At 35.9% G+C, this 19,815-nt stretch overlaps 1 protein-coding gene across 1 annotated transcript in view; it reads left to right on the forward strand.

The window, feature by feature from the left end:
* The window catches only part of DNAJC10 (DnaJ heat shock protein family (Hsp40) member C10), a 25,131-nt gene extending 7,033 nt beyond the window's left edge, over positions 1-18,098 (forward strand). The window contains exons 7-23 of the mRNA XM_026853187.1: positions 4-23; positions 238-315; positions 1,525-1,568; positions 1,918-2,055; positions 3,388-3,477; positions 5,165-5,278; positions 6,052-6,166; positions 7,918-8,045; positions 8,318-8,434; positions 9,628-9,729; positions 10,418-10,573; positions 11,942-12,075; positions 13,577-13,630; positions 14,019-14,166; positions 14,599-14,718; positions 15,899-16,015; positions 16,556-18,098. Of these exons, the coding sequence (XP_026708988.1) occupies positions 4-23; positions 238-315; positions 1,525-1,568; positions 1,918-2,055; positions 3,388-3,477; positions 5,165-5,278; positions 6,052-6,166; positions 7,918-8,045; positions 8,318-8,434; positions 9,628-9,729; positions 10,418-10,573; positions 11,942-12,075; positions 13,577-13,630; positions 14,019-14,166; positions 14,599-14,718; positions 15,899-16,015; positions 16,556-16,567 (1,687 nt within the window). The 3' untranslated portion in view covers positions 16,568-18,098. The remainder of the gene's footprint in view (positions 1-3; positions 24-237; positions 316-1,524; positions 1,569-1,917; positions 2,056-3,387; positions 3,478-5,164; positions 5,279-6,051; positions 6,167-7,917; positions 8,046-8,317; positions 8,435-9,627; positions 9,730-10,417; positions 10,574-11,941; positions 12,076-13,576; positions 13,631-14,018; positions 14,167-14,598; positions 14,719-15,898; positions 16,016-16,555) is intronic.
* The last annotated feature ends 1,717 nt before the right edge of the window (positions 18,099-19,815 follow it).

The following is a 19,815-nucleotide window of genomic DNA, read 5'->3' on the forward strand; positions in this document are numbered from 1 at the left end:
CACAGTCACTGAGCTATGGGCAGGTAATGTTCATGTATTTTGCTTGGGGTGTTGTTCTTGAAATTGCTTTTACAAATATGGCAGAAACTAGGTCTACAACTGAATCTGTTAACTGTTGCTAAGTGTTATTTCTAAGATTAAAAATAGTTCACTGTAATTGGCTCATATAAACATAAAACCTTGTTTCATAGTTACCTTTAACTAGTCACAAACTGATGCAAATTGTTTCACTCTTAGGAAACTTTGTTAATGCCATTGAAACTTCATTTGCTTCTGGTGTTGGTTGGCTGATCACCTTCTGTGCTGAACGTGGGGGTAGGTGTATTCAATACTTTTCAAACAGGGCAAACAAAACTTTTGATAGTGGCATAATCCCTTTTGCTTTTAATAAAAAAAATACAAAGCATCTTAGATGATCGCAGTATTTTGACTGTGGGTCATTTAAGTTCAGTTTTAGAGGCAGTTTGACAAAAGGGACATTAATAGATTATGCTGTTGTGCTTCTGCAGCATCATGTAAGTCTAAACCAGCACTCAAGTGTAACCTCTGAGGAAGGGAACTGGCAGAACAGACCTTTATTTTCAGTTTCCAGTTTAAGATCAAATGACAGATACTGCATAGGTGCATGCCAGCTTGTCATGATAGCTGAGTAGAAGCAAGGATGTACTTCCCCTTTAAACCACCAATATGCAAAAATTAGTTGAATATTTTCTTTGAAGAGGTTTGGACCTAGTAATTGGCTCTTACCATTGATGTCATGACAGTGTTTAGATTTACATTATTTTTTCTATCTGTTTGTCACTGGCTTTCTTGCACTCAGTATTGGATACAGTATATGAGAAAGTTGCCTTCATTAGCTGGTAGAGCTAAGTAAATGTGCTACACCTTTGACAAACAAAGATTTCTCGGTTTTATGAAGAGACCTTTGTTCTGTGAACTGAATAACCAGAGCTGGACTTGGATTTACATCAAGTAGCAGTCCTTTTGTTAAGTTTTCAACATTGGTCCAGTTAAAGTGAGGTTGATGCATCTTATTTCGGAAAAAAATCTGCATCAGAAGGTCAACTATTCAAAGTCTGGATGGGTAATTAGAGCATATAATGTTTTTATTATAATGAGTTATTATTTGAATCACAGAAAATTGATATTTCCATTGAAATCTCATTCCAAGATGGTATGTAGTTACCTCTTCTGGGTTCTTTTTAAACATTAAGGTGACATTTGAAAGGTCAGTCTTAGTATAGCAAATAATATATTAAAATTTTCAAAATGAGAATTCTGTGTTGGTGACTCAAGGGAACATTATTCATTTTATTTTTAACTTAAGAGTAGACAACCATCAAGTGATGATTACTAGAGGTTACAACTTGAAGTCACTGAAATATCAGATGAAGAGCCAGGAAGCATGGCTCTTGAAATAGCATACCTTTGTAGGGAGGAAGGGGTAATTCTAAGCAATAGTAGGTTTAGTGCACTAATAATTTGAAGTTTTATGTTTGTAAAGAAATCATTTTTATTTTGCAGATTGCTTGAGTTACCAAACACGCTTTAAGCTAGCTGGCATGTTGGTAAGCAGCATTTCACTTTGAAAGCATTACCTGTTATACTTAAAACAACAGAAGGGAAAGCATCAAGTCGTAGCTAAAACTCTCACAGAATTTAGTGGAACCAAGATTTCACCCATTAATTTTCAGAAGAGTGAAATATTTTGACTTAGTAGCTATTGGAATAACTAACTTTTTTAATTTTCTAAAATATGAATGAATGTTAACTAATGAATTACAGTGTCGTTTCTTTTAATTTTCTAAATGTTATATCTAATTGCTTATGTTGGGATTTTCAAAATCATTTCTGAACCTGAAATTAAAAAATACTTTTTGGTTTTGTTTTGTGGTTGTGTGTGTTTTGTTGTTACAGGAAGGTCTTGTTAATGTAGGCTGGATGGACTGTGGCACCCAGGGTGAGCTTTGTGATAATTTAGATATCTCATCTAGTACTACAGCGTACTTCCCACCTGGAGCCACCATAAATAACAAAGAGAAAGGAGGTGTTTTGGTATGAATGTTTCTCAACCATTCTGTATTTAGATAAAATAAAGTGATGACAGTGACCAAGGAATGCATAAATAATTTCCACATTGACTATGTAGAAATGAAAATATGTTTTTTTTCTTCTTTCTTCTAAGCTTATACACCCTGGTATGAGTTTATATGCCTCCTGGCTTCTAAGTCAGGGATCCCTGGAGGTAGTCCCCAGTTTGCTGGTATGCTGGGAGAGCGAGCAGGAGCACACTGCAGTAGCAGCAGCATGTAGCTCTGCCTACCAGCTCCTTGGGAGCCTCCCTGAGCAGCTGTAGGAATCCAGGGGTGGCATGTGCTCTGTGACAGGCCCAAGAGCCAGTTCTAAAGCTGCTACCCAGCTACCCTGGGCAAGCTTGGGAGTCTCTTCTAAGTAACAAGTGATAGGGCAAGAGGAAATGGCCTTAATATGTGCTAGGTGAGGCTTAGATTGGTTATTAGGAAAAATTTCTTCACCAAAATGGTTATTAAGTATTGGAACAGGCTGCCCAGGGAAGTGGTTGACTCACCATCCCTGGCGGTATTTAAAAGATGTGTATATGTGGTGCTGAGGGACATGGTTTAGTGGTGGATTTGGCAGTGTTAGGTTAACAGTTGGACTTGATGATCTTAAATGTCTTTTCCAACCTAAATTATTTTATGATTTACCATGTGCCCCCAGTTTTTATTCCAGGAAGAATATGCCCCAGCTATCACAAGTTTGAGAAATGCTGCTCTGAAGGGAGTACTGACATGTGTGATAAAAGTACTCCTACAATGTCTGTCGGTACAGATTATGCTGTTTGGCTCTATTCTAATATTGCAACCTCCTCCTACATTTGTATGGGAGACATTTCTCCGCTTGAAGCATGGCTTGTTCCTTTATTGTCACTACTGTTACCTTTCAAAAGAGGAAATTAATTTGTGACTTACCTACTTTCAACCTTTGTAACTTACCAACTCTGAGTTACTGATTCGCATAACTTCCTAAATTTTAAAAATTACTGAAATTTAAATCTGTACGGTGCAGTTAAGGAATGCTGTAAGACTAGGTTGGAGATCTTGTAAACTTAATTGTAAAATTTGGTTTGAAATTTGAATTTGAGACTTTTAGCCCCTGTTTTGGCAAAATATGGTATCTTTAATATTGCAAGAAAACAAAGTAAAATGCATTATTCTAAGATTGATGTCTGTGATCAAATAACATACATAATCTTCAGCTGATGGAATAAATCAGAATAATTTCCCTGACACTTCGACTACTAACCATAAACAATCAAGGTGATTTTTGTAATTCCTTATAATAAATATAGCTAACTTTCTTTCCTAGTTTCTTAACTCCTTGGATGCCAGAGAAATATATCAGGAAGTAATGAAGCATCTGCCAGACTTTGAAATTATCTCTGCAGCATCATTAGAGGTAAATCTTTAAAAAATTTTAAAGCTTTCTTTAAATAATGTAAAATGTAATGATAAAAAAAATACAAAAATACATTTTTCAAATCCTGTTGTCACAGCAAACTTCTATTTATTTAACTGAATTTTTTTTTTCCTCTGTAGCCAGAATTATTTAACATGGTTTGTCTATGTTTGTTTAGCAAAACAACTAAAGTAAGGGGTGAGGGTGTATTTAATAGGAAGATAGAAAACCACAGAAATTGCCATTGCAACTCACTCTGCAATTGTAACATTCTTGTTACTTTTTACATCAACTACACTTGTATAGAACTTCACTTTGAATGCATTTTGTCAGTAATGTAAAAAAGAAAAAAATGCTTGTTAATCCATGATAAATTATGTATGAATTGAAATTAGAAGTCATAAAATTTCCTCATCTCTTGGAGAGAAAAAAAGACAAAACCTCGTTTCACACCTGTAGTAGCACTTAGCAGCTTGATCTACAATAGGAAATGCACATGGAAACAAAAATTATAGAGGGTGTTGTGGTTTGAGCCCAGAGGGCAACTGACCCACCACACAGCTGTTCACTCATGCCTTCCCCTCCCAGTGGTGGGAAGGAGAAAAAGGAATCAAAAAAGCTTCGGAATGGAGATAAGAATGGGGAGGGATTGATCACCATTAACAGTCACAGGCAAAAGACAGACTTGTTAGGGGAAGAAAAAGAGCATCACTTTAATTCACACACTAACAAAACCACTTGACAGACAGAATGGGACTGTGAGAGGTGTTACCATATCTTAAAAACACCTCCCCCCACCCCTCCCTTCTTCCCTGGGCTCAGTTCTGTTCCCGATATCTCCACCTCCTTCCTCGGTGATGGAGGGTGATGTCAGTCCTGCCACTTCTTTCTCCAGGGTTGGGGGGAAGCACTCCTGCATTCCGCCTGCTCCAGTCAGTCCTCCACAAACTCTCTCCATTGTGAGTCCTCCCCATGGGGTGCATTCTTCTCAAGATAGATGCCCCAGCATGGGTCACCTCCACATGTTGCAGTCCTCCCAGCATTGAGCTACAACAGCGAGGGCTGCTTCTTCATTTAGTCCTGGGAGCGTCTGCTCCACTGTCGACCTCCATGAGTGTCGGGGGGGTGGCCCTGCTGTCTCACTGTGGGATACACAGGGGCTCTCTGGTCTGGCACACCTGCCCCCTTCCTCCTTCCTTCCACTGACTTCAGTGTTTGCATAGGTGTCCTTCTTATAACTTGTCCTCAAAGTTCCCCACCTTCTCTCAGGCTCCCCTTAAATATGTTATCACAGGGGGTGCAGCTGGTGTCACTAATTGGCTCAGCTTTGGACAGAGGGGGTCTGACTTGGAGCTGGGGGAGCTTTCAGGAAGCTTCTCACAGGGGACCACCGCTGTAGCCCCTTCCCCTGCTACCAAAAACCCTGCCACACAAACCCAGCACAAGGATAGCAAGTAACGAGCTTATTTTCAGGCTTTTTCCTCTTTCCTGCTTATGATGCAGTAATAGGAAGTTTAGTGGAAGGACTACATGAAAGAATTTATTGAGTGGAGGAGGTCACTCCGAGATCAGATGAATAAATGGGCATTTGCCCTTATAAAATGAATTACAAATTGGTATAAGTTGGGAGTAATTTTTTTTTTGTCTTGTGTTTTTTGTTGTGGTTTTGTTTTTCATTCGCTTAAAGGACCGTCTGGCTCATCACCGATGGCTGCTTTTCTTCCAGTTTGGGGAGAGTGATAAATCAAATATAGAGGAATTTAAGAAACTTAAATTTTTGCTTAAAGATGAACATATTCAGGTAAGACTGCTTACTCATTATGTTAAATACCATTTAAATTCAGAAAACAAGGGGGGGTTTTCATTAATATTATGCTACCTCTGGTGCTGAAAGAGATATATTATCATGTGGTAGATCTGTATTAAAGCTTTTAATTTCAAGTAAGCAGTAAAATTTCTCCATGGTTTGAATAATTTAAAAGTAGTTACAAAAGATTATCCTTTGAATCTGCTCTCTCATGGAAAATGTTGTAGAACCCATTCAGGTAACAATTAAAAGTTAACACTTCAACACCAAATTGATGTATGTGAAACTGTGTTTGAATTATTCACAAAATCCATTCATTATCTTTGAAAAAAACCAATCATTATCTTTTAAAATGTTATTAATAAAAAGAAATCAAATTCAAACTTTGTACTGAAGACATATGGATAGTATTATTCTATAAGGTATGTATTTTAAAAAAAATTTGCCTGATTAGAATAATTTTAATGTCACATTTAGGTGTGTCTTTGTTTCCTTGCTCTTTTATTTGGAGGGGGGAAAAAAGAGTCTTCTTTAAGGTTTTATTCCCAGTTTTGACCTTTAAATTAAAAATTAGCAAGCAACCTAATATAGCTTGCTCTAGTAGTTTACCTTAAACATCATAGTTTGTCTTAAGACCTCTGTTGTTTATAAAAAGGCTACTACTCCATATATTTACTTTTTTTTTCTTAACCCTTAATGCCTTTCAAAATATGTTAATCTATATAAATTAAGATGCCTTATTTAACAGCCAGTGTTATTTTAATTAGGTTGGCAAGTTTGACTGTCTTTCCTCACCAACTATCTGCAGTAAACTGTATGTCTATCAACCTTGTTTAGCTGTCTTCAAAGGAAAAGGAACTGGAGATTATGAAATTCATCATGGTAAGGGAAACTTCGGCAAGTTTAAATCATTACATAATCACTTTGAGATTACACTGTCTTTGGCAAACTGCATTTGTTTTCCCAAAGAACAGTTTTATAGTTTTAATATTTGCTGTCTTTCCTCTGACCTTACTGTAGCCTTGCACAAACTTACTTCCTTTGGTTTGTTTTCTTTTTTTCCTGGGTGAGCAGGGATCAGAGATGTATTTTTGTCTTTACTATCCTGTCTATTTCAACGTCATTTACATAATTACGTACAAATGGAATCTCTGAAGCTGATCAGGACAGTGTCTGCTTTGGGTGGGATAACCAAAGAATGCTGTAAGGCACGCCCTTCATTGAGGCTTAACATGCTAGTTACACAGTGCTGCTAACTTGAGAAACTTGGATTTGGTTAATGTGTCACTGCACTAAAATTAATTCCATGTTTGGTGACTTCCATCCAAGAAAATCTATATTGAGACTTTTTACCTCTCACTTTCATTTCCAAAGTAGCAGTTTCCTTCCAGGAAAGGAAGGAATTTCACTGTACTCCTGCATACCAGTGAAAGGATTCAAAAATGCTGGTTGAAGAAGAATGGAGCCTGGAAGCAAAACTGTAGCTTGCAGCAATAGGTGTAGCTTCATCCAGAATGCAGCACAAGGGAATTATGCAAGATGTTCTCATTTCTCAGCTTCTGAAGTATTAGAAACAGCTAGATTTAAGTCAGAACCTCAATATGTAACAAAGGAGAAAAGTTTTTGACCACTTAAAAAAGATTAGTCGTATCTAAGGGGGAAAGGTGATCCCATACATCTAATGATTGCTGCTGGCAAAAGCCTTCTGTAATCTGCAATTTTCACTCCTGCAGATAGGCCAAGAAAGGGCCATATACATACAGTATTTTTATATCTTTTTGTAATGGCATAGATTACAAATAGTGTAAGAGAAATATATTGGACTACAGTACGTACATTCTTTTCTGATCGCTTTTACTATTTACAAAATAGATGGCATCTAGAACATTTGCCAGTAGTTATCTTGCTCCGGTATTTGTAACAATATAATACTCAGAAGAATTCGGGCTTTTTTCTTTAGGCTGTGTTGAAGGGCTTCAGCAGTGTAAAATCTAAGAACAGTAATAAATCTTGTCATTGTGCAGTGACTTCAGATTTAATTAGCCTGGAGTTCTTGGTTCATTTCAAGACACAAGCGCTTGTTTCTGCTGAAAAATATTTACGTGAAGGGTATGAAGAGACATGATCTTTGCCCACTGGAGCTGTGTCAGCAGGAAGTTCAGTTACATCTAAATAGCTGCGATTTATCAGTATCACTTATTTTGCTTGAAGTCTTCGCTGTGTCAATACCTTTGCCAAGGCAAGCGTATCTAGAATGGTAACTCTTTAATTCCAACAAATACTAGTAAGATGGTAAAACAGCCAATAGTCCAGTCACCAAAAAAAAGTCATTTTGACAAAAACATGATTTGTCTTGGAGAAAACATTTATTTGGCTAATATTGGGTAAATATTCAGTTTAATATTTAGCCAAATATCAACAACCTAGAGTGTGTCTTACCTATGCAGCTTTGGACAGTTGAACATTGCCTTCCTGAGAAAAAGCATGACAGTACTTGTTTAATTTATTTAAGCAGGCTATGTCTAAAGATCAGTCATGGGAACAAAAGGACTCCTGTTGCTATCACTGAATTTTTTTAATGAGATCTCTCATAGGGAAAAATAAAAGATTGTTTTCTACTTTATTATTTGAAGGAAAGAAGATCTTATATGATATTGTTGCATTTGCCAAAGAAAGTGTCAACTCTCATGTTATTACACTGGGACCTCAGAATTTTCCTGACAAAGAGAAGGAACCATGGCTTGTGGATTTCTTTGCACCGGTAAATATTTAACAGCTACATTTCCCTTCTTCTAAAATATGTTATGTCATTATGTAACAAAATACTAGCATTATCTTGAAAGTGTCCCTCAGCATCACGAGATGGTAGGGTAATTTCTCATTCCTTGGCAGCACTCATTCCTAGATTGTGTGGCACTTGTATTTAGTGGAGTCTGTGGTCACAGCAGCATATTATTCACCTCAAACAGCTTAGCTGTCGTGAAAGCCAACCGTGGAGAAAGCAATTGCACTTACTTGCATTTTGTTTTCTAGTGGTGTCCTCCTTGTCGAGCTTTGTTACCAGAGCTGAGGAAAGCATCAAAACATCTTTATGGCCAGCTTAAATTTGGAACACTAGACTGTACTGTCCATGAAGGACTTTGCAACATGGTAAGCTGCAGGAACTAAAAAATAAATAATCCTTTCAAAGAATATTATTTTCTTCTGGTAGGGTGATGGGGCAGATAATGCTTGTTCTTTAGTACTACTTTCTTAAAATGTAGTACACCTAACAGGACACTTGTTTCATAATTTTTTTTCAAAGGAGCAAGCTATGTAACCACTACAGATAACATTAATGCAAAATACAGGTCATCACATTTTGCTCTGATTTCATAGTGTTATTGGAAGACTCGAAGTGTCAGAATTTAATAATTCCTGGGTTTTTTAAGAGAAAAAAAGAATTTAAGCAGACCCAGGAAGTTTTTTTCCCCATGTGTATATAAATAGATGCATGCATTCTTTTTGTTCTTCACATAGGATAAAAATCAGTAAACATTTAAAAGTACAAGTTTCATATTGAAATACAACACTCCTTGAAGATGTCTGAAAAACCACTTCTAATTCACCCTGACTTTGCTTTTTGTTTTGTAGTGCTTAAGGGTAGAATTAATTTCAGATTGATTCTATTACAGATTCTATTACAGATACAGTAATTGAATAAAATTATTTTTTTGTCTTGACCAATTTTCCATGTTTAAATTTGCTTAACTTTTGCTCCACTCAATTTATCATGGTAGAAATTATTATTTTTTCTGAATTCCAGAAAATACTACATTTTGACAGCTTTCCTGCAACTGCACATTGTTCATGAGAGCTTTTTATGGTAGAATGTTTTTATTTTATCTTTAAAATGTGAATGTCTTAAAAGACATGAAAAATGAGCAAATAAGGACAAGCTTTTTAAAGTTTTATCTAGATGTATTTACACCTTGAAGACATCAAATCATGGAAGCATCTGTGTTCAATAGTAAACAACACAGTCATTCATACAGTACAAGTGTTTCTACCCGAAGACTAGGAATATCTTTAAAGTTAAGTCTTAGAAGGCCTGTGGAATAATTTCTGTATTTGTGGATCACAGCAAAAGAGCTACTGGCTGGTTTTTAATTCAGAACAAACCATGCCATCTCTGAATACAATTGGCACCTTTTCTGTACTGACTTGTAATGGTTTCAAATTCTCATCTGCATGCAAGTCTGAGCAGTGGTACTGTACAAACGAATACCAGCGGCAGTTAAAGGAACCTAAAGGAACAAGAAACCTAATAATTCCTTGCAATTTCTTATTGTCTGTTTTGTTAGCATAACATTCGAGCTTATCCAACAACAGTTGTATTCAATCAGTCTGATGTTCATGAATATGAAGGACATCACTCTGCTGAGCAGATCTTGGAGTTTATAGAGGTATGTAAATTACAGTCCTTGTTGCAGTAGTTCTCTATATGCAGCTCATTCACAAATGTGTTCTTTAGTTGGAAGATTTTAATTTTTTTTTAATTAAGTAGACTAGTAAGATAAAAAGTGAAAAAAGAGTTCTGGCACCCATCTTCCCTCCAGCATTCAGGTTCTCTCACTGTTATATCCGCAGGCTATTTTCCACTTTTGAAAAGACTGTTTGTTCTCTCCGGGTAGCCCAGGAAAAGTATGTTTAAGAGCACACATGCAGGAGCAGGTGGAGATCAGTCTTTTTCAGTTGATATTGAGAGGCCCCTAGTGTACCACATGCATTCCTCTGCATGCCAGCCTAAATAGCATGCTTGAGTCTCATAATGCTTGTTCTTGCCAGATAATCTGAATTTCTTGTCTTTTACCTCCCTTTATGGAGGAAGAAGTAGAAAACCTCCCTTTCACAGCCTGGCTGTATTTTTTTTGATAGCTTTTCTCAGCAAATCAGGCATATGATTAAGTTGAAGGATAACTTTTGATGCTTGTATGCCTTTCAGTGGTGTGGAGTCTTCACTATCACAGCAGCAAGCAAATTTCACTAAAAGAACATTCTCAGAATCTGGTGCAGTCTGTTTGTATGTGATGACACTAGATACAGGATAACTTACTGTTGCAAAGTACACATCTGTAACTGTCTTTACCTTAGGATCTTAGGAATCCATCAGCAGTTTCCCTAACACCAGAGACATTTGTTGAATTAGTTCAGAGACGAAAACGAGAGGAAATCTGGATGGTTGACTTCTATGCTCCATGGTGTGGACCTTGTCAGGCTTTAATGCCAGAATGGAAAAAAATGGCCAGGGTAAGTTACACTCAAACATGACACTTTCCTGCTTTTGTGTCCTCTTCTGTGGAATTATTTGAGATGGTACAACTGCTATCTTAGAAATTTATCAACTGAGAAAATCTAGTGATTAATACTGTGAACAAAACAGGGAATTCCTACCTGGCAGTTTTATAGTGTTTCAAATACAAAGTTTTTGTCTTTCTTTTTAAAGCTTTGGTACATTGATACTCTAATCCAGTTTTTGCTGTTGAAACAAATATGTTTTCCAAGATATAAGAAACTTTAGAGTAACTAACTTTCCTTGATGCTTAGTGCTTTATATAGACAACAGCTCTGCATTGGTTTAAAACAAGATATGAAAAAAAGATTTATCCATAAATTACATAAGTAATGTTATTTCAACCAATTCTTTATTCTCAGTATTCTTTATGATCATTAGTCATCTTTAAGGTAGTGTTTAGACCTTGATGAAACCTCTGACTTGAATTTCAGATTAAATGAGTTCAGTGTTATCCATCTGAATTATTTCTTATATTAGGAAGATTTTTTTTCTGAGATCTTTTCTTCACTGAAAGTAAATAAATGTTAAATACCATACACTCTAAGGCTGATTGTCAGCTGAATTACACATACTTCAATATGGAATTGTTGGGATTGGGGAGGGTCTTTTTGTTTTGCAAAGCCATTACAGCATTCTCTCATTTATAAAGCTAATATTACTTTACTGACAGCCATCTGGGTTTTCCTGGACATGTTTCCAGGAATTTGAACTAGGAACTCTGGGCCAAAAAACCCCAGGGCTTTGGAAACAAGTCCATGATTTTCAGACATTTATAACTCAGCTAGACTAGGAGTTCTAGCTAGGATTCTATTATATTCTGGTCAAACGTCTGTGAAGCATTAGTAGCTCCACAGTACACATTCAGTAATGGTCAGCTACTCTGCCCATGCCAGGTGGTTTAGGCCTCTGCAACAAATACAGTATGTTCCAGTCACAGGCCAGCTGTGCAACCAATAGCACATCTGCACTGTACCAGAATCTGTTGCAATTACTGAGCCTATGGTATGAAACAGGATAATACAGTGGTCCTTATATTAAATAATCACCCTCGTACCTTTGAGGCATGGTGCCTCGTGAGCCACCTGTGTGTAGCTTATACTAAAATATATGTTCATGATGGGAATGCATGTGGGTGGCTGCCTCCCATTAGATACCAGTGACCCGTTTACAGGAAAGAAGAAAGCCTTGGGATAATCTTGGTTTGTTTTGTTGGGTTTTTTTTTCCCCCCCTAAGTGATTAAGACTTAAATTCTGAAGTATTACTGAAATTGTAGTAATGTTAATTAGCATCTTTGATCATAGGCTTTCTTGGTTTTTTTCAGATGTTAAATGGATTAATCAGTGTAGGCAGTGTGGATTGTCAAAAATATTATTCTTTCTGTCACCAAGAAAGTGTTCGGGGATATCCTGAAATAAGACTCTTTCCTCAAAAATCAAACTCGGCTCATCAGTATTTGTAAGTAGCTTGCTTCAGTTTAGGAAACACTAGATGATGTGGAACAAGATGAATACACATTTTCTGTTGTCTAGAAAAGGTTCATCACAGCTATTAAAATAGGCTGTTGCGATATTACTGTCCTAGATGTCGTTGACTTTGTTACCTCAAACTAGTGTCATTTTAGTTTGCCATGGTATTTCAGTAATTTGAAGTGAGACTGCCTCAGGAATCTTAATTTTTATGTCTTTTTGGTCAGTTTTCTAATTTTCTCTTTAATTGCCTGTTAAGGTAGATTGTTTAAAATCATATAATATAAAAATATTATGAGGCCTAATTGATTGCAGCTTTATCTTTAGAGAATAGTGACGTAGCCATCTGATCATCCTCCCTGCCAACAGTCTGTTAGCACCATTGTGAAAATTGGCCATTGTATATCTAGTAATCCCATTCAGTGTATCATTAGTGTAGAAATATTAATAATTAAAAAAAAAAGAAATCTGGGGAAAACCAAACCGCCTGTCCTCTCCATTTCACAGTAATGTTCGAAGATTCAGGGATTTCCGGAAGCACACGCATATTTAAAGATGGGTAACCATCTGAAACAGCAGATCTGTTGCTTCATTATTTTACAAATTGTAAAGTTCTGTTAAATGCTGGCAGATAATAAACTATAATGCCTTTTCATCATTGTGTGTAACAGCAGACTTCAGTAGTTTTCATCATTGGACTGCTTGTTTTTATTCGGTTCTTCTATATAAGGTTTCTCTTAAAAGCAGGCTTTTTTCCCTTGTTGAAAACAAGTAAGTTAGTGAATATGACTGTCAAGTGCCAAATTCCTAATCATGAATCAGCTATCTCCTGCAAAAATTTAGAAATTTGTCTCTTAAAATAAAGATCGCCAAAAACTGTCAAGTCAGATTTTGATCAGGTAACCGTACTGAACAATATTTTGTTACGAAGCTGTAAAGTAATGGATATGAATCCTGAGTTAATCTTTTTTTTTTCCTAACCCGTCTCTGGAATTTCAAAACTAAGCAATGTCCTGAAAGTCCAAATAATAAATCCTTAGCCAAGTAACCAATTTGTCTGGCTTTTCTACTGTCAAATTGAGGGAAATGTATATAATTGTTTTATTGTAATGAATGACATCAACTAGAAAATATATTAATATATTTCAATTTAATTCTCATGTTTCTTAGAGCCTGAAATTTTATCTGGAGTCATTACTAAAGATCCTTCATTCAAAATAGTTCTAGCTATCAAAGTTTGTGTCCTCCAAACCAAGTTTCCTACTCTCGTGACACAGAATTTTCTTTTCTTCTCTTCATCTTCTAGTCCTTAATTCTGTATCTTTGAACTGTATTAATGAGACACTTATTTGGATTTGAAAGCAAGCTAGAACTATATCTTGTACGCATTTAAGTTCGTTCGTTAACCATCTCCACTCTACAGAGTAGGTTTTTTTTCAAATGTATATCAAACCACTGTGCAATTAGATTTGTTTTCAATATTTTTACAGTAGCTACAATGGATGGCACAGAGATTCCTATTCACTGAGAGCCTGGGCATTGGGGTAAGTTACTTCATTTAACTTTGTTCACAAGCCACTTAGAGTTCACTCGCTTGGAAAAAATAATACTTAAACGCTACGTAAATCAAGAATTAGAAACACTCAGGTATATGTATTGCTTAATTTAATATTTTAAAGTTTCCACATCTTTTAACTCAAGCTTTTAAAATGTGGAGAAATAGCATAATCCTTACTGTCCAGCCATTTTCTGAAGACCATATTATTATTTTGTCTACCACTTTAAAAAAGGGATTCTTTTGTAGTACAAAGTGTAAAGTAGGGACCTCCAAATTACTGATACTCTTAATTTCAGAATTTTTTCTTGTGCTTAAAGGAAATTTAGATATGCTTAAAGTTTTGAATGGATTATGCCTGTTCTTCCTTTCTACAGGTATCTACCACAAGTGTCTGTGGACCTGACTCCTCAGAGTTTCACAGAAAAAGTTCTGAATGGAAAAGATCACTGGGTCATTGATTTTTATGCTCCTTGGTGTGGACCTTGCCAAAATTTTGCTCCTGAGTTTGAGATCCTTGCAAGGGTAGGTTTTTAACTGTATTAGTGGACTGTTTTACTTGTAACAGTGAAAATATAATTAATCCACACTTTATTTCTTATACCCCAAGCAAGCCTCTTTCTCATAGAAGGTCCACGCTTTCAGGGCCAACATGCCAGTGGGTGTTGTCTCTTGCGTGCACACACACACACACCCCCCCTCTTTTGAGACAGATTTCAGCTAATGATGGGGTCACCTTTGGAACTATGACATGCCTTGCCCTGAATTCAAATCAGAAGAACACATAGTGACTTCTGATACAAGTCTGAGAAGCAAGCAAGCAACTACTCTGAAAAACTGAAAAGATCTAGCAACACTTTTTGTTTACTTTTAGTTGCACTGCAGCTTCTTCAGGTCACTTGCTTACAGTCACCCATGGAGCTGTGCAGTTTGTTTCTAATAAACATTTCTTTTTAGATGGTTAAAGGAAAAGTAAAAGCTGGAAAAGTGGACTGTCAGGCATATGCTCAGACCTGTCAAACTGCTGATATCAGAGCCTATCCTACTGTTAAGTTTTATCCCTACCAAGGAACAAAGGTAAAGTGTCTCCTTTTGTGTATGCTGGTGAGCAGGCACTGTTAGTAGATGTATTTCATTTCACATCAAGATATAAGAGACTATTTCTGTAATGTGTTAAAGTGCATTACTTAGATATTCTGGAGATACAGCAAGAATCAATTTCAGTCATACTTCAAATAGGACAGTAATACAGTAATAATGTGTTATTGAAAAATAATAAATTATATATTAATAGAACAATAACTAAAACATGGGCTTAACCAGAACCAGGGTTTAATTTTGCAGGGGTCTTGTGACAGAGTGTTTTTCAACCTTTACCAATTCTACCACCAGCTACCAGAAGCAGGCAAAGCCTCTCTCTAAGTGAAATATGGACAATTTCATTTTGGCTAAAGAGAAATCCTCTTTCAATATAACCATAGCATTTCGTTATGATTTTGACTTAAGAAAATTGATAAAAAATGTTTAGTTGTGTTCTGTCTCAAAACCAAACCTTATCAAATATTTCAGTTATCAGTGTGACTGAGATCAACATTTCCTACTAACAGATTAGTAGTAATAAATGAAAAAAATGAAAAGCATCCAGGTGGTTCTAGGAAATGGCCATTATTTGTGTAAAACTATTAAATTTCAAGAATATTATAGCCATCTTTTAATGTATTACTGTGAAAAGAAAGTATTAATGCATTCTGATAGTCAAGCCAATTCTTTAAATTGTACTTTCCTTTTCTTTTTTTAACTGACTCTCCTATGGGAAATTCTAGAAACCCTTCCCCACATAATCCATCAAATTCAATGAGACTTCTGTGGTAGAGAGTAATGGCTTTTCAGGTCTCAAAAGTAGCAACCCACACTGACAGATTCCATGAACACAGATTACAAAGTGGCAGACTTGTAATGGCTGTCTACATTAAATACTTAACTGAATAAATGTGATAAAATTATAGTTATTTCAGGTTTCTCTAAGTATCAAGACAATATTTGTGTAGTTTTAAAAACTAGCAGCTAAGAGTCGTTCCTACTATAAAGACAATTAGCACTGTTTAAACAGAAACAAACAAATATATCTGTGAATCATTAATCAACCTACCTGAGCCATTGTCTTCCTCCCTGCATTCCTCCGGAATTTTAACGGAAAGCAGATTTTCCTGTTCAGTGTAGAGCATAATAATATTATACAACTTTTTTTTTTTTTCAGAAAAGTATTCTTGGGGAATATATAGACAGCAGAGACGCAAAAGGTATTGCTGACCTTTTGAATGAAAAATTAGAAGCAATTCAAAATAAAGGAAAAAGAAAAAAATCTAGAAATAAGGTAAGAATACTTATTGTTGGGTCTTTTGCAAAAGACAGCTGTTTAAAATTATGTTAGCATTTGCTCTTTATCTTAAGTATTAAATGCCATATCTTCAAATAGTACAATGTACATTTTAATTCCAGTCTTGTTCTGCTTATTATTATTTGCTCAAATTTGATTCTCCATATCCACTTATGTAGCAGAGAGTACTGAAGTTGCAACATCTGTTATGGCAAGACTTGGCAGAACTTACAGATATCCATGGGACAGCTGTGTTAAAGATAGAGGGTTGAGAGACAGTGTATCCTAAGTGTAAGCCTTAGACTAGATTTAGCAAGGAGGCACCAAATTACAGAGGCTGATTAATGCAAGACTGAGATTGATGTTGTAACTCAAAAGATAATATACAGCTGTTAAGAAATACCCTGAATTTTATTTAAGAAACAATTTGTCCAGTTGAAAAATAAGCACTATATAGAATAATCTAAGAGGAAAAAACCCTTGATAATTCAATTTTTTCATTTGTACTTTGAGTGTAACTTGTTTTCTTGTCACTAGGATGAACTCTAAGTGGCACTGGAGGTAGATAAGATTGCAAATATTCTGAAGCTGTGAAAGTGGAAGACACCATGAGGAAAATATAAGGCTGATTACATTCATGACAGGATAAAAGAGATGAAAACTAGCTTGAGTTCCCAGGCATATGTGACTATGAATTCTGTTAAACAGTGCGGAGATGAAAGCGTGTTGGTGGAGGCATTCAGTGTTTCTGCAAATGAATTCTGCGTGTCCCTCTTCTGATATACCAACTACAAACATTGGAGCTGACCAGAAATGTGGACTGTATCACTTTTGCCTACCCACTTACTAGTTCCTTATCTTTTTCTGTCTCTTCAAACACTTTAAATGTGGCACTCAGCCTGTGGCTGAATATGCACTCAAACCACTCTGCAATGCAGAAACACAATGAGGGATTGTCTGTTTGAAAGACAAACAGTTTTACCTGATGAATATTCTGCTTTGGGGTTGCATTATTGTCTAGTCAGTTGTTAAACAAAATGAACTGGCAGCAGGATAGGTTTATTGAATTACATTGCTCCTGCCCCTGAGTAGATTGTCTTGTGGCACTGGTGGTGGTGCCTGGATGAACAGAACTTTGAGGAGCTTTAGTGGTTTGTGTTTTCCTTTATTTTTTAAATAAGAAAAAACATCAAGGACTTTAGACTCAGTGTTTCATTGACTTTCAAAATTTTAAGTTATGCCATAGAAACATCTGCTTAAGTTATTAGGTCATAACTGTATTGTCTTTTTTACATATGAATGTATTCTGTGGATATATTTAATCTTTTCTGGTATTACCACTTTTCTCTGCAGACATGTTTTGGGGGTTTTGGTTTTTATATAATCTTTAGGCAAGCAGGATAGCAAGTGCCTTTTAATTTAATAATGAACACTGTACATTGCAATGTCTCCTCATTCATCTTCATAGAATTTCTACTCTTTCGGGTAATGTTTTTCATAGCTTTTCAATAGACAACAAAATGTCTGGTGTTCAAAATATTTCACATTTTCAATAAAACGCTGAGAACTCATCAGATGGATTTCTCCCTGCTCTCCATGTATTTAGATTTGACTAGTCACTGTAGTGTGAGTATTATAAATTTGTAAATATGTTATCTACAAGTAATTTATTTTATGAAGGAGGTAGCAAGAAATAAAAGGAACAGATTCTAGTGAATGAGACATTCAAATGCTTCTTCCCCTGTGTTCAGGGTTGTCTGTTGCTTTGTGGTTTTGTAGTGCATTAATCTGAGAGAAAAGAATGTATTGCATCTTTTAATAAACCATACATTTTCACATCTAAATCAAAATTCTATCACAGTCAAAAGTGAAAATTTTGGTATTTGTGACAAATACAGACTCTGTTTTGGTCAGTTTTTGTATGTATGTTTATAACTTCAATTCCCACTTCCTACCTTCTTGCTGGAGAATGAGGTTATGGTTACATACTCCAGGATCCTGCTGTTAAAAATCAAATAAAAAATAACCTAGCATAGGTATTTGTACAGATTCTTTATTCCTGTGAATGTACAGTTTTCCTCTTATTTCTCCTAACAGGAACAGACTAGTAGGACAGAAAGTGCTTCACAGCCATCTAAGAGCATGGTACCAGCCTTCTGGCTTTACTATGGCTCTAATCCTACTTTAGCTTTTTGTTAAAAAGTTATTTTATCACTTCCTTTTGGTTTAGTCACTTGAAGTATATAGGTAACTACTAAGACAAGACAACACTGCTCTCCTCATCAAAATATCCTGTACACAGACTTATATTGTCAAGGCTACTAGTTTTGATACTCATTTAGGCTGTGAGGAATAAGATTTAGTTTAATTGCTAATAAAGTTTAAGATGCAGTTCTACATTATGATATTCTCTTTGCATCCAATTTTTTAAAATTCCTAAGCTAAAACCAAAATGGATGCATATAGATAAAAAATGAGCTTCAGAACAGAAGGAAACAGCTGTAGATAACATCAGTTTCTAAGTTTTTCTAAGTTTCCATTGTTTTTTTTGCCAGATTTGACAGTTTTCAGGAAGCAGCTTTGGGGAAATGCAGAGTAAACTCTTGCCTTTATTCCTAGCCCTATAAAAATGTATTTTATACATAGTTGTATAGTTGTTGTCTAAGGACAAATTCCCATAATGACATGATCCATTTTTTACTAATCAGGGGTTTAAACTGGTTCTTCAAGACACAAGAACATCCTGAACTAGCCAGGTCTTTTAGTTTTTTCCTGCAGAATCATGGAGGTGTCAGCATTGCCTCATTCTTCAGAAATCAAGTTATAAAAAAAAACCAAAACCAAACCACAAACACCCCCCACCACCAAAATCCACACAGAATAATCAAAAATCTCTAGCTGTGAGGAAGAATTGTACTGGCCAACAAATATTTTGGAATGTACTCCCCCAATGCCAGACAGTTCAAAAGAGTTAGAGTTGTATCTTAGTAACTGTTTTGATACTTAAAATTCCTATTTTAAAAGGAAAACCTTCAAATACACATATACAACCAATAAACCAAGTAGAAGATAGTACCTGAATGAATGCTCTGATTTTAAATATTTCATCATTCCTTAATTCCTCCTCTCCTAAATTTCAATTTTACTCTCATCATATAACCCAAGATTGTTCCACTTCTCCTTGAGGATACCTAATGTAGATAGCATTTATTATCCTTTAGCCTTCACTCCTTTCCTAACATCACTCTAGTGTGATTGTTCAACTGGGTGGACAAGCATGATGACCTAGAGGTTTTGACTGAATGCTACAAAACCTCTCAAGTCAAAGCAGAGCACAAGCACTCTCCAGGGCCTGGATTGCTTAGGTCTTGCAGGGGTATTAAGTAAACATTGGCAGCCTTGCCAAATTTCTCAAGTTACATGCATCAGACCACAAGGCTGGCCTTGTACCTTTTCCTTCTCATGTAACTACACATGGACAAAGCAAGGGCAACACATGATAAAACACAAAACACATTTATGCTACACAGTAGGAGGCATGTATATATGGAGGCCTAATTGCTTGTAAATTTATTTTTCACATCCCATTTTGCTTTAATTAAAAACTTCAGTGGCTGTTTAGTGTCACTGAAGTGCTTAGCTGTCATGCTTTGTACCAAAACAACAAAGTTTCCAAGACACATTTGGCTCTTTTAGCTTCTACTGCTGCTAAAAGCCATAAAAATAGAAGATATGGCAAAAGTTTTAAACAACATATTGTTTTTATGTGGTCTGCAGTTGGAAAGATCATGTTTTGA

This window comes from Athene cunicularia (genome assembly GCF_003259725.1).
Source record: "Athene cunicularia isolate RWA chromosome 7 unlocalized genomic scaffold, athCun1 chr7_part2, whole genome shotgun sequence".
NCBI lineage: Eukaryota > Metazoa > Chordata > Aves > Strigiformes > Strigidae > Athene > Athene cunicularia.